The sequence below is a fragment of the Balearica regulorum genome, chromosome 9, assembly GCF_011004875.1.
Source record: "Balearica regulorum gibbericeps isolate bBalReg1 chromosome 9, bBalReg1.pri, whole genome shotgun sequence".
Lineage (NCBI taxonomy): Eukaryota > Metazoa > Chordata > Aves > Gruiformes > Gruidae > Balearica > Balearica regulorum.
Genome location: NC_046192.1, coordinates 27552551 through 27567519, shown reverse-complemented (window position 1 = coordinate 27567519; position 14969 = coordinate 27552551). Strand labels below are relative to the sequence as shown.

Here is a 14969-nt window from a genome sequence, read left to right as displayed (position 1 = left end):
GCTTTACTCGATAGACTTTAATCTGAATGTATTTCCCAGGTCGTTCCTCTCGCTCCCTGTTCCCCAAGCGCTTTTGATGACACAAACCGTTACCTGTGTTTCTAATCGCTCTCCAGTTTTCATGGTCATCCATTAAACTCTTCGAGCGGAGCCCTGGCCGGTCCCCGCCGTCACAGCCGCCCTCCCCAGCCCTGCTGCCCCCCTGCCGCAAAGCCAAACCCAACCTCGCCCACCACCGCTACAGAAAGTCGACACGAGACTATTTCAGGAAGCAGATTATATTGCTGACTTTGCAGTGTGCCACGCTCCAAAATGCCGTGGGCTCCCTCTGCTACTGAATGAAGATACGTATTACAGTAAAAAGCATTACAGTAATTTTCTTCCTGATTCCCCCCCCCCCCCCCAACTCTCCCTTTTTGGCAGTAACTTTTTGCAAAAGATACGTTTTTCTAGGTTGGAAAATTTCAAATTTTATTTCTCCTCAGTCTTGAATGATCTCCAAGTTAATGTCTTCACCTGCAGACTTCTCATTAATTTTTTTTCCCCTCTTTTCCTTTTTTGCTTTCAGTGTTTGCTACAGTACTTCCTCCACTTTGGAATCATTTGAGAGTGACAAAGAAAATAAAAAAAACTGAGAATTGGCCAGTTTTGGAGAAATTTCAAAAAGTTACAGAACAGAGAACACAAATACTAAATAAAAGAAAGGAAAATAAATTTTTAAAATTACATTCAGTTATGAAGGGGAGAAAAAACAGGAAAAAGAGAGAAAATAAAAACAGTTAAATATTTAAAATTATTTTTCAGCAGTATTAAATCTTTAAAATTGCTCTATTTCAAACCTGAAAGCAGCAGCAAATTTGATTTTTTTCCACAGACATATATAAAAAGTAAAAGGATAAAGTACACTGAGATTAAATAAGAAGGAAAATTATCTTTTTACAGACAGAAAGGTACCGAGGAAAGCAGAAAGTCCCTACGTGCTCAAATGCTCTCGGCGGTCTCTAAAGCCAACGAGACCTTGTGCATCCCAGAAGATGGGGTCCAGGTTTGTTTCTAGCCGCGTCTCCCGGCTGGCGGGCCGTTAGGCTGACGGAAAACCTGCATTTCACACGTGGATGTGGCACCTGCTTCTGCATCAGCAGATGTCCCGGTGCCAGGGAGCGCTCCCGCATGGTGGCACTCCATCCTGGTAGGTCGTTGATGCCTTAGACCTCTCGTGCTGCACAAAGCTCTCCCTGGCCCCTGCCAACGGACCACGGTCCACAGTTTCCCATGGCCCTATTTCGGAGGTAAAAGAGGTCCACAGGATGGCAGTGGGATGCTCCGTGCCAGAGCGGTCCCAGATACCTTTGGCTTGCTGGCACGGCCACGGAGGTGCCAGCAGCTCTACAGGTAGGTGGTGGCCTCTTGGCTCTCCCGCTCTCTAGCCTGCGCGACAGCGACGTTGATGCACTGAAGCCATTCCTCGGCGTTCTTCTCGTCTTTGGCCTTGAAAACATAGGTCTTGTTGTCGGTGAAGATCTCAAAGGCCCGGGGCAGGCTGCGGTCCCTGCGCTTCTTTGCCACCACTTTAACGCTCTGCACCTTGCTAAGCTCAATGGGGCAGTCGTCGGGGTCGTCTTTCTGAAACACAGGGAAGACAAACAGAACCAAGTTCATCTCGTAAAGCTTCCACCGTCTTAATAAACAGTTGATGTCTCTAGAGCTGGGCTTGCAAACGTTGCTGGTGCAACACGCACTGATGGGGCCTTCCCAAAAGAGCCTTAGGTTTGAAAACAGAACAGATACCTTGAGCCTGGCCTGGGAATGTGAGGGAAATCACGGCATTTCTCAGCGGGGCATGGAGAATACGGGACAGCTCAGTTGCAATTTTGTTTGAAAACATATAATGTAAGTAGGTGCATCTTGGAAATCTTAGCGTCATTGTAAGAAATATGATGCAGGGAGTAAAAGAGAGTTGTGCAAAGTCATGGAAGTTTCCTGCAGGAGAAGAGATTCGTGAGCTCATAAAAAGTGTACAAATTGGGTCGCCAGGTGAGAAGTTTAAGCCCAAAGCCCCGATTCCTCAAAAATATTTATGTTTCTCCTGTTGAGCTGCTTATACTTTTTACCAAGAGGAGTAAGGCAGATTTTCCAAAACCTTTCTGCTCCTATCATACAGGAAAGGTCTGGGCTGATCTGAATGAGAATTAGCGTTAATTACTTTGCAGGAGCTGAGCACGGCTTGGGAGAGGCTGCGGCGTGGGACGTGGTGGCTGCAGAGCTGCTCTGCCTGCCCCAGCTTCGTCTGCTCGCCCAGCTGGCCAGGTCTGAAACCCAGGGCCAGAGCTGGGCAGGGAGACTTCTGCAAAAATGTCTCAGTTCTAAGGAAAAGCTCATCTGAAAAGACCTTCCAAAAGAAGTCCCAAGCCCAATGGCTGTGATTCCTCTCTGGCATTTCAGAGTCCCCTACCATCACCAGTGATCTGCCATTTTTCCACATCCATAATGAATACCTAGGATGCATTTCCCAACTGTTGGAGCTCTTCTGTGTTGCATACATACGTATTATTTGCAGCCAAGGTCTCCTGCATTCCTGAAGCGCCATAACCCCTCGCAGGGGAGCGGCTGGGTGAGCAGACAGACCCCGCCGGGACACGGGAGGTCCCTGGAGTGACAGCGCACAGCCGTCGTCTTCCCAGCACATCTCCAAGCCCTGGTGCTGCTGCTGCACGTTCTGGGATGGGGCGTTTACTTGACTGATTCATTTTTTCTCAGGGACTCCATTGCAGACCTGAGAAGTTTTCTGTAAATTGATACTTTCCCACTAAACCGTTCAGTTCTGACCAAAAGACTTTCCATGAACAATGAAGTTCATCTCCAGCTTCCCATGGGAACAAATGTCTCCAGAGCCATCACTGATTTCCCATGCATGACCGCGGGGCCACAGCAATGACCCACCCTCCCCTGCTTCCACAAACACTGACTACGGCTTTATCCGCAGTATTAAGCTGGCTCTGCACTGAAATCTCACCTGGGATAAACATTACGAAAATTTTATCACAGAAAATGCAAAGCAATGATAGACTCACGAACCAAAACTTTGCACCCGATGAGCCAGACCCTGAGCCTTAGAAGCCTGTCTAGCAAAAATTATATATTCCATTTACCACACAGCATTTGACCTCACATTGCTAAAGAAAGTTGATTGCACCCTAGGCACATTTCTGTGGAAGGAGCTTACCACAATTTTCCAGGAGCTTAGGATGTGGCTTGCTTTTGGACCTCTTCTAAGGCGCTTTTCTCCTGCCTCCCCTTTACCCGCTGGCCATAGAGCTGCTTGCACAGAGCGAATATTGTGCACGTGGTGACTCTGACGAAGGGAAGGTTCATGGTGGGGCTCCAGGAACAAGCAGGCACAGCCAGCTGGCCATCTCACAATACCTTCTCTGTGCTAGGTTTGTATTTCTAAGTGCGCAGCGCGTAAAGTCCAAACACCCACGCAGCACCCAGCCCTGTGCCGCAGCCCCAGGGATGACGGGGCAGAGCTGTCGTGCTCAGCCAGCCAAGCACCATGCGGCCTCGAAGACTGAAACAAGCCCCAGAGGCAGCGGGCAGGAGCCTCTACCACGGCGTTAGCCGGCCACAGCCTGTAGCCCTGCGCCTTGCAACGCTTTCGGCACCGGTACCCGGGCAGCGAGGCGCGGGGCTGGTCGTCCCGCGGGGTGCCAGAGGTGCGCGGGAGCAGACCTCCTGTGGGATCTGAAAGCCACATTTTAATTGTCCAGACCAGTTCCATGAGGCTTCGTACCTCCCGCCTGCCTAAAGGGCTGAAAATGTTCCGCTTGGTGTCTGCGACAGCCAGCCCAGGGCACACGTGCAACTGAAACTGGTGGCTCAGGGTTGCTCCAGGCTGCAGCCCGAGGAACGGTTAACGGCAGGACTTGACTCTCGAATTTAGGCCAGAAACGTCAAAGCAACAGGATACATCACCGGCTTGAAGACCGATTACCCAGGCGCAACAGCTCGGCTGCTGTCCCCGGGGGGCTGGACGCCAGGCTGCTACTCTGACGAACCAGTCCAGGTATTTGTGTTCAACTTTAAAAAAAGCAAAGCAGCCTTGTGTTTGCAGTTAGAAAAGGAAAGTTAATCTATATGAATTACGCTGTTGAGCAAAATCTGCTGTTCAACCACCTAATCTGCCAGCTTCACCCGCCTGCCACGCGTTGTACAAGGGGATCACCGAGCATGCAAATCCAGGGAGGCGATCACATCCAGGAGTAATCGAGGAGTAATCAAGGTATTCTGATGTGCCTTATGCCTGGCATGTTTGGAGAGCTAATTAACACCAACCCATCAAATATATTTCTATAAGCCAATCGACTTGCTAAGGAACGACAATTATTCTGACACTCAAAAGTGAGCACCAGCCAGTGCTGAGCTGCAGCTGTGGTACGCGTATGGATCAAACTGTCTTCGGAATCTCAACCGAAACACCAGAGAAAGTCACTAGAAAGTAAGGAAAGGGCTGTTTCATGAACTACTTGCTTCCAGAAGGATTGAGGCGTCCCACGAAAGGCACATGCTCCTCCTCACGGGACACCCTGTTGTATTTCCTATAGGAAGGGGCTCAGGAATGCATTTAAGAAGCTTAAAGAGCTTTACTAGGTTTCTATAAAGATTATTTATAAGAAATATTAAGGTTTGGATATAGTTGGAAGATGCTGCTGTTTTAGATCATCTAAGAGAGAGCTCTTGTAACAAAACCAAACAGAGTATTTTGCACAATGTTTGGTAATTCTCATTGCGAAAAGCTGAAGAAAATTAGTTGCTAATAACTGAGCAGTAATAAATAATGAGGACTAGATTCAATTACCTGCTTTTCCATGCCCTGGGACACACTTGTCCCTGAGTCCCATTGGTATAAATTTCCAACAATTTCACAGAAATTTCAGCAGAATTTCTCTGAATTTAGATGAGGGTAGAAGTGAAAGCAAAAATAATTCCATTCCTTTGGAAAAAGCATTTTGGCATCACCTTGCTTTAAACACACTTGTATTTCCTGCACAAATAACACCAATCATAACGCCATCATCTCAAGAACAGTCGTTAATGTACAAAAGCAGGCAAGACTTTCAAAAATGGTGAAGAGTTGCTTGATTTTTTGAAACTGCCCTGAGGCGTCCAGAAGGACCTGACTTTCCAGCTGTGCTGAACACAACCATCTCCCCCCCCGAACACTGCTGGTCCCACGAAACCTGGGGACCCAGAAGCGACAGCTCCCTTGCAGCACGTTGCCTGTGGCTGCTACATACCTTGCCGTCCCGCGCCATGCACTTGGCAAACGGGAAAAAATATATTAACCTGAGCAGAATTCATTCAATTTGTGTTTATTCAAGGAAATAAAGAATCACTGGTCAAGACCAGAAACTATTTTTTAACCCACTGGAATTCCTTCAGGAACAGAAGTTTTTGCAATACCCAAGAACTGACCCTGGGATGCCTCGAAGCAGAGGAGATGGTGCTCAGGCACAGGTCACCACCTAGTAGGGTATAAATTACGGAGCCCTGGGAGTCGCAGCGCTGAGCCCTGGGCATTTGTTGCCTGAACAAGAGCAAATCAAAATCTCACGTTCTTGATCCAGAGAGAAAAATCTAACTAAAGCCAGTGAGCAACTCCTGAAGTTAGCCACGAGGTGTGCAAGGCTGAGCGGTAAAAACCTCTGGGAAATGGTGTTGGGGAGGAGGGAAAGAGAGAAATCAAACTGACGGTCTTCTGACTTACGGATTTTCCTTTCCGAAAAAGCAGCTGGTTGCCAGCCAGAGTGAAGTAGCGAGTTTTCCACCTTTTGATAAACTTCCACCGGACTTGCTTCTCTTTAAGCTTGCCTTCAATCAGAGGTTGGCCATCCTGATTTACCACTGGGGAGGTGAACACACAACGAGGGGGTTATTTCTGTCCTCCCTTTGCCCCAGCCGAAAGGCAGGCTTCTGCTGCGACGCAGAAAAGTTTTTTTGCAGTTTAGCTGCGCCGGCTCCAAGACCACATTCCTCCCGACCTCAAGCATTCGGCTGTCACTTCAGAAAGACATTTCAGCCCTTAGTCCTGTTTCGCTTGGGAGGCCGAGCAGATGGAGCTGACAGCTCGGACTCCTCTGTCCATCACTTCTTCTATTCCCTTATCCATCACGTACTTCTCCCCACCATTACGCCTCCCAATTGTTCCTCAGCCCCGCAATAATAATTCATAATTTTGTGCAATTACAAGTAGGCATTTATGTCGTCTCTGAGGCTTTAACCCACACTATAGAGCTCAGCGCCGTTATATTCCTGCTGCGCGGCGTTACGGATAGGAACATTTTGAGGATAGCGCTCTCCGTTAACTGCAGCAGCTTGCTTCGCTGCAGCAGCAGCCCTATGGAGAAGGAATGAAGAGCCAGAAGCGGGATGTCCACGTGGGGCTGAAAGACCAGGCACCATCCCACTGGAACGAGCGCAACCCTCTCGTAGGTAATCCCAGCCCAGAAACCTGACTTTTTGCTGATAAAGGGGGTGGCGCGTCCCAGGGATTTGTCTCCCAGGCATGACCCTTCCCTTCCTCACCCTTGCGAGACACAACTCCTTCTTCCCTTGGGAAAGGGATGTGATTAGTTTGGGCCCTCCCTTATCCAGTGTTTGAGCAATAAGCTAGCTCTGCGTTTTGTAGAGGTGACTCCCCGTTACATCTTTATTACCTTTTCTAGTTCTTTCTTCAGGGGTAATTCAAAAGCCATTTAACATTAGCAATCCATTTTGCAAAAAATAATCCTTACAACAAACCCAGGGTTAGTTACGTCCTGTTAGTAAAACTTGCAGCACTGACCAGTTGAGAATATGATGTTTTCTATTGCTTTTGCATTTCTAAAATAACACAATGTATTTTGACATCTGGACTGCCACAGGCCGGAGCAACTCACAGCTCAGCCCCCAGGGACCCGGTATCTGTCCTGCTCCCTCAGGAACAGACAAGCCCTTTTCATCACGTTACCCATTGAAGACATCGATGTTTTTACCATCCTGTGGCAAAATTAACTTACAAACCATTAGCGTGTCACTGGCCGATAACGCTGCCTCGCCTGTAGCCCGGCTGGTAAGAGCTAAACCGGCGTTTCTGCCATGCGGGTGCCTAAGCGCCGTCCCTCAGAGCCTACTTTAAATACCAGGTGGGTGACTCTGCCCGAGCCAAACACGAGGAAGGAGGAGAGGGAGAGACACAAAAGCTTCTGTCCCCCCTCCCAACGATCTGCACTACAGCACGTTGCCCGAGAATAATCTGAAATGTAATTAAAAATACATAGCGTAGAGTTCCATGACCATAACGACTGTAATCAGCGTGGAAGCAGAAATGGAGGCACGCTCAGCCACCTTACCTTCAGCTCCGCTACCTTCTGGTCCGTTCATCTCCTACGGTGGTCTGAAGAGTGGTTTTAATTTGTCTTAGTTTATCACTATAGATTTTATTTCAACCAATTCCCTTAAAAATAAAAACCCAAATAAAGTCTCTAGGAAAGGAAAACTTTTTCTTTTCTTATTGCAAAATTATTGCTACACTTAAAATTACTTTCAGAATTCAAAGCACCGCGTGAATATTGGGAAGCCTTGCAGATTTTTACAGCGTGTCTGTAGGGACGTGGTCACCTCTACCGCCTGCCCCGTGGTGGTGGTCACCGTGGTGGTCACCTGTGATCAACAGTCACCGGCACTTCCCTCGGCTGGGAACACGCGAGGTTTTGGGAGCTGGAAGAGCGCTCCCAAACCTTGCACACAAAAAGGAATTTTCCTGCCCAAGAAAAGCCCAGCAACCAAGGGGATCGGCATGGGCTTTAAACCACGACCGCAGAGCGACCTCGAGCCACTGCCCTTCTCATATGGAGCAAACGAGTTAAAAATTCTCTGATACCACAGCTGGGTTTCTTTTTCCTTTCTCTTCTATTTTTAGGCTGATGGACAGGGCACGATGGAGCAGATAGACTAAAGTCCAAGGCATAAGCAGTCTGAGAATGGATGTTTTTTGATGTGATGTTTGATTTGGAGACCTTCCCAGCATCTGTCAGATGGTCGGTTATCCTCTGGCTGGCCGTGCTTGCATACCTTAGCACGAAAATTTATCCAGTAACGCTTTTGCTTGAAAGTGTTTGTTATCGTCTGTGCGTGAGCCTTTCAGAGCCCGAGACGCAGAGGGCTGGGGTGATGCTGAGGACAGGAGGGGAGCAGGGTGGCCAAGCACAGCACCTGGGGTTTCAAAGGCTTTATAGCTTTTTGGACACATACCTCTCTTCGCTGCCTCCTGTCTGGTAGAAGAAAAACAAACAACGCAAATCCAATGCATCGGATTTAGATTAAGAATGTAGGTTTTCCCCAGCGTTGTTTGTACTGGCAGAGAGGCAGGCTTTGGGGGGCTTCAGCGTGTACGATTTCAATTTCCTCAAGAAAGACTATAAATATTTCTGTCTCTGTAGATAGGGAGCTTTTGGAAGGAGATGGACTGAATGAGAAGGGGGTGGCCAAGTTTCAGCTTTGAAGGGGAAGCGCGGTTGTGATTTCCAGGATAAAGACAGGTCGCTCTGCTCCTCGCAGCGCCCTGCGTCCCGAGCTGGCTGCAGCAGCCCTTTTCTGTACGTTTGCCTGCCGGCACTGATGCGTCACACCACCCAACCTGACGTGGGACAACGCAAAACAGAGGCTTGCTTTCTCCCCGCTTGATTTTTGTCACTGCAAAACGGCACAAATTTACAGGGAAGCTGGTTTGGGGCTGCACCCATTTCACAACATGCTCTTTAGCGGAATAGAGCCGCATTTTACAACGTGCCCTTTGCAATTTTGTTTGTTTGCAGAACCACTACAGATACGCTTTATCGCTTGTTTTAGAGATTTCCTCAACCAGCACTCTTTGCTCCTCAGCCTTTCGGAGAAGCATGGCTGGGGTGGAGGCAGTTTTGAAACAAATATTCAGTTTATTTGAGAATCCTGGAACTGGGAACATGAAAACGCAAAGCTGAGCGGACTGAAAGCTCTCCCTGGCCACGAGGATGTTACGATGTGCAGCGACACGGTGCTTCTGCAATATCTCTTTGCTGAGGGTGGCTGCTGGCAGCCTCCGCATCCCGGTCTGCTGCTGGGGACGCGCACAGGAACAACACTGAAGATGACAGATCTGGGGCTGGATATTGCACCTGGGGTGGAGCTTTTGAAACCCTCTGCTGAACAGGCTGAGCAGAAGGGGATGGAAAAGGCCACGGGGAATCTCCCTGCTCTGCGGTAGGGAAACCCAAACCAAGGCAGCCCAACCCTACACATCCCTCTGCCTCCCTGATGGGAGTTTCTGAAGCACTGGTCCTGGGGAGATGCCTTTGTGAAGGAGCCTCGTGCCACGTGGTTTACGCTGAATTTACACTCGTATGAAACACGTAGAATTAACTGCTGATGAATTGACGGCAAAAAAATCCTGCATAGGCACACTCCCACTTTCTAGACAGGAGAAAGAGCATCCTGTGGCAAAGCTCCCCGGTAACAACTAACCCTGTTCAGAGCAGAAAGCAGCTGAAATCCAGCTCACGCAGGCAACAAGATGCACACAAGGTATCACCAAATGCCACTGAACAAAACATACCAGAGAAAACAATAATCTGTTTTGAGCAAGGAAAAAGCTGGGGCAACGTTTCAGATAAATTTGTTTTTCAAACAAACTGGGTCCATGGACCATCAGGCTCGAGGCGAGCCTTGGCTTTTGCTCCCGAGCAGGACTGTGCGGTCAGTTCTGCCTGCCGCTGCACCGATACCCTCTAGAAGGGACACCGTCTGCTGAGAGCGGCTTTGCGGGGGAAACAGTGCCTGTGCTGGGAGGAGAAGGGCTGGTTTTCTTTCTAAGCAGCTTTCTAAGGCTGTATCAGGTATTATCTGGCATTTCTGCCACTGAGAGTTGCTGGGATACCCATAGTGGACATCCTTAAGACTCGTTCCTCTTTGGGAGCTGAGCAAAAGCCCAGACCCATAGGGCCAGCAGCTGCCCAGAGGTCTGAGTACAAGTCAAATTTCTAACTTGATGATGTACAGGGTTAATATCCCTGTCAGTCCCATCATTTGCCATTCACATGTGCACTCTCTTGCTGGAGGATGTTTTGTCACCATGAGGATATGCAGTTTGGTGTCAGGAAATTACCATCTCAGCAGCACGTGGGTGATAACAACAGGGCATGGCTCTGTCTCATCTCCCAGGACCAAGTGTCAGAACTGCAGTGACAAAGTCTGCCCAGGGAGAGAACGAGCAAAAAGCTGTGAATCTGAGAAACTCCAACCAGCAGCACCAAGCAGCAGGATTTCCTGCACTGTGCATAAAAGAAAGAGCAGAGAACTTTGTCTTTTTTATTAAAATAAAGATAGGACAGGAAAAGTGTTTTTACTCCCACGCGATAACTATAAAGAATTAACAACGCGCACGGTAACTTTCAGGGCATGATGACAACCGTATAAACATCCAGACACAGCAAAAGAAGGGCTTGATGTGAAAAGACAATTGCTCAGTTGTTGGGTCTTGTGCATCTACCTGGCTCCTGGTCCCATGGGAATGGCTTCGATACCGACTCCAGTGCAGCAGGAACATGCTTGAACCCGAACTAAGAAGGTGTAAAGCACAAAAAGTTCAGGGACCAGAAGATACCGAGATGGCTGGTGGTCAGGAATGCAATATGAGAAAGGAAGTAAATATGCAATTTTGGCCTAAAGTGGATTTTTATGGCCAAAATCTTTCAAAAACAGGATTTACTAAAGAACCGCTGACCTCTCTTTAAGCACCCGGTGGCTGGAAGCAATGGTAACAGAGCACTTCTTGTGTACATCCACAAAGAAGCCCATGGGGAATTCTGATGTCAGCTTCCAAAGTCATCGTAATGAATCTGATGCCAGTATGTCTGAGGGTCTGATTAGAAGAAAAAGATTCATGAAAGATAAGAATGAAGCTCTTTTCCAATACTTTTCCAAGTCCTTTTGCTTATTTTGATTGCGGTTAACTTCACAGGATCACAGAATAATTCAGCTGGAAGAGAGCTCAAGGGCTCTCTCATCCAACCTCCTCCCTCAAAGCAAGGTCACCTATGGGGTCAGACCAGGTTGCCCATGGATTTATCCACCCGGGACTTGAAAATCTCAACAACATCTCTAGGCAAGCTGTTCCAGTACTTGATCATCCTCATGGTGGGAAAGTTTTCCTTTGTAGGCAGTCTGAACCTCTCCTGTTCCAACTTATGCCTGTTGTCTCTTGCCCTCCCACCACTGAAAAGAGCCTGGCTCTATCTTCTTGATGACCTCCTTGTAGTTATAGACAGATTACTATGAAGTCCCCCTCCAGCTCTGCCTGCACCAGCCCTTTTCCCTCAGCCCCTCCTCACTGGGCAAGAGCTTCAGCCCCCAAACATCTTGGTGGAGCCTGTCCTGCTCCTTACTGGGATTTTACTCGGTGACCATTCAATACCTGCTGCGTGCAGAGTAGGAGTAAGTGCATGGAGTTCTGTTAGCAAGGGACACCATGAGTAAATCCGTGCTGCCTCAGAAATGCAGAGCTTTACTCTCCTGTCTGAATTCTTCCCAAAACCAAATTCAGGAGCTGGTGACCCCACTTCTTTCCACAGCAGAGCAGGGTTATATGGAAGAAGCAGCTGCACTTCTAATACAGTTAGAAAATTTTTTAAACAATGCAATCAACTGCCAATTGGAGCGTGCACATTCCCTATACACATACTAACTACTGGAAAATTATGTCTAGTTTTGATTTCTTCACCTTGCATGAAAATAAGGACAAATTGAAAGACTTCAGAAAAGTGATACGAGAATGATGTAAGGCTGACCTTTCATATGATTATTCATATCACGGGGAAACTAATGAAGTGTATTCACTTTAACTTGCCCAAGCAAAGATCAAGACGTGACATAATAAAGTGTACAAATAGAGATTTTCTGCATAGCAGGGAAGAGCATAATGGGATGCCGTGTTTAGAGATAGACTAGAAATAAACCCACATTTTAACAGCGTGGTTAAACTACCTGAGCGACAACTTAGGCATGTCATGGGTTCTCCTTCACTTGACTTTTAGAAAACAGGTTTAGATACCTTTAAAAAATATGCAAACGTAATACAGATCAAAGAGAAAACATTTCTGTGATATAAGCATTATTGGACTAGATTCTTAGACTATTGTTTTATAGAAGGTCAAACTAGGTGATCACATAATCTCTGGGTCTGAAATCACTCTGTGTGGTGGTATGCTGACACATACGATGAGGTGTTAAAGGATTCAAAAGGTTATATCTACTATATCTTTGTCATTACTTTTTTTTTTTAATGCAGAACACACAATAAAGCTAAAAATATTACCCAAATTCAAAACGAAAAATTATTTTCTAGAATATCCATTGCTTCTTAAACCATCTCAATATAGAGACACTACCTCCGAAAGCAATTTCACCCTGAATAGTACCCATTGATGTAAGCGTCCACTGGAATTATTTTCCATTAATAGTATCTTGCTTTCTTTGCAGAACTACAATGCATCAAGCTTCAAGTAGTTTGGGTACTGAATAAAAAGTAAAAAAAACCCCCAAACTTCCAAACTCTTCCAAGATGAACTCAAGACAGATAAAAACAAAGCATTAGATCTTGCATTTGATGAAACACAAAATCATCCACAAAAATTCAGTCCAATCATGAATGATCTCAATGATAAGCAGCTCCTATTAACTTGAAAGAATGTGATGTGTGGGTGGCAAGCAGACAAAAATAAATGCAATTAACCTAAGGCAATACAGATTCACTCTCTCTCATTAGTCAGCACAGTTGGTTTTGTTGAAAACCTGGAAAGGACACAGTACTGAATGCCACTTTTTATAATTTTCAAGCAAGCATTATAGCTGGGATATTTCAGTTCACTAGATAATCACCACTGCTAGCAAAAGATAAATGTATTCAGAAGTTAATATGGTGTAGGCTATTCTGAGGGAATTGCTTTTTTAAAGAGGAATTCATAATATCCCCCTGTTTTACCCGAATCACTGCCCATGGGCACAACGTCTCTCCTGTGGCCCACAGGGATTACTGCAATTCCTTTGTAAGCTTCCAGAATAGGGAATGTACTGCAATTCCCTCTCCGGCTATCAAGTGGTTTTACTGAGTTTTTTTGTGCAAGAGCTTGCAAAGCCAACAGTCAATACGGGAGGTTATGTTGAAATGGGGCACTTAAAGGCCAGTTTTTCCTAACAAGGGGCACACACTGCATTTACCAAAATTTCAAATGCCTTGTATCTGTGCTTGAATGGTCATAATCTTAAAAAAAAAAAAAAAAAAAAAGAAAAAAATCTATGTATAGTGTAACCTGGTTTTCTTAGCTCTGAGACCAGCTGCACAGTCAGGGCACATACGTGTATTTGAGCAGATGAGCAGGATTTGTGGGAACGCTCTTTGTGGGTGGCAGGAAAAAAACAATTTGGGATGATTTATCAGCACTTCTGGAAAAGCGTGGTTGTATAAGAAATGCTTTGCAATGAGAAGAATGCATGAGAAATACTCCAACTTTCTCTGGGTTAATTGCCACTTTGGGTAGATCCACCACATTGTGAGGAAAGAGGCAGTTACGCTTAAGCAAACTCAGCCTCCAAGAGTAGTCTGGCTCTGAAAATCCTCCCAGCTACATCCGAAAAAAACCCCCCAAAAAACCATCATTGCTCTGGCATCCTAAGGCAAGCTCGAGGCTTTAAGGCATAACGCTTCCTTAAGTCTGGAGGATAAATGGCATCTTGCAACATGGCATCAAAAAAATGCAACAAAACCCAACATTAACAGAAAACAAAAGACAGTAATAGAAAAAGAATTTGCCTCTGAATTCCTTCTTTAAGAAGAATTTGTTTGCTAAACAGCATTGCTGAGAGGAAGAAATTACTTTCTTCTCTTTCAAAAGTATTTGAGATTTCAAAGGGTCTGTCCCACTGTGCACCGAAAATAAAAGATGCTTTGCAGCCTTTAGGTTTCTTAGCGATCCGAGGAGACCTCTGAATCCTCTTTCCTGTGTCAGATCTTAGAAACCTCAACAGACCCTGGAGCATCTCCTGCTCTGGTGTGACTTTTCCCAGCTGCCACAGCTCTACTTCACCAATACTAAGGTGAGTTTGCCATTCGCCTGCAGATTTCTATTCCATTGAGCACGATCTTCCACATTCCTTTCCTACACCTGAGCCTTCATATGACCCATACAATACTTTATTTTCTTGGTCTTCTAAAGGCTTTTAGAGCCAAGAAGCAAATCGTGATATTCACAATATGCCTTTCTTACAACATTTTCTTTAAACTGAGACAAAGAGAGGAATTGCTCATAAAAAGGACAGTTACAGTCCAAAAATATTCTGTGCCCAGTTCCTCCTGTTCCTGACCATCCTCAAAGGCATCCCTGAACTTTCAGTCCCGGCTCTAAAACAAAGGGTAAATGGTGATTTCTTAGATGCTGACGTTTATTCAAGTCTTCTCCTGCCTCTCCTGGGCTGTGGCAGCAGCCAGCCTGGTGTGTGGGCAGGCAGGAGGACAGGCTGCAAACCTTTCTAAAGGGGGGAGAGGCAGGCAGACCTGTGGGCAGCAACACCCCTGCAAACGCCAGGCACCACTCTCGGTGCCTTCAGTGCTTCAGGAGGGAAAACCTTCTTCCAAAGGTCCAGGCATCCTACATGCTCTCCAGTACTTGTGGTACTCGAGAAAAAGAAAGCAAAATCACAAGTTACTGCATCTGCTGACACCTTAATGCTCTATTTGCATTTTTTTCCATTAGGCTTTAGTTGACGTCACACAGATACAAGCTAGATAAAAGGTAACTCTTAAAAAAAAAAAGTTTTTCCAGTCCTAGAGGAGGCAATATAACTTAGAAGGGCCTGTAGAAGTACCAGCATATAGGAATGAAAGTCTAAATTGTGCCCAAGCC

The 14969-nt window shown here is 46.4% G+C and overlaps 1 protein-coding gene across 12 annotated transcripts in view; it reads right to left on the bottom strand.

The window, feature by feature from the left end:
- Positions 1-444: 444 nt before the first annotated feature.
- VEPH1 (ventricular zone expressed PH domain containing 1) overlaps positions 445-14969 on the bottom strand; it is an 88952-nt gene continuing 74427 nt past the window's right edge. For 4 of the 12 annotated variants that reach the window (XM_075761678.1, XM_075761679.1, XM_075761680.1 and 1 more), the window contains 2 exons: positions 5765-5901; positions 445-1623 (listed from right to left, as the gene is read on the bottom strand). In XM_075761678.1, coding sequence (XP_075617793.1) covers positions 1387-1623; positions 5765-5901 — 374 coding nt within the window. In that variant the 3' untranslated portion in view covers positions 445-1386. The other 8 variants (XM_075761682.1, XM_075761691.1, XM_075761685.1 and 5 more) reach the window with 6 other exon arrangements.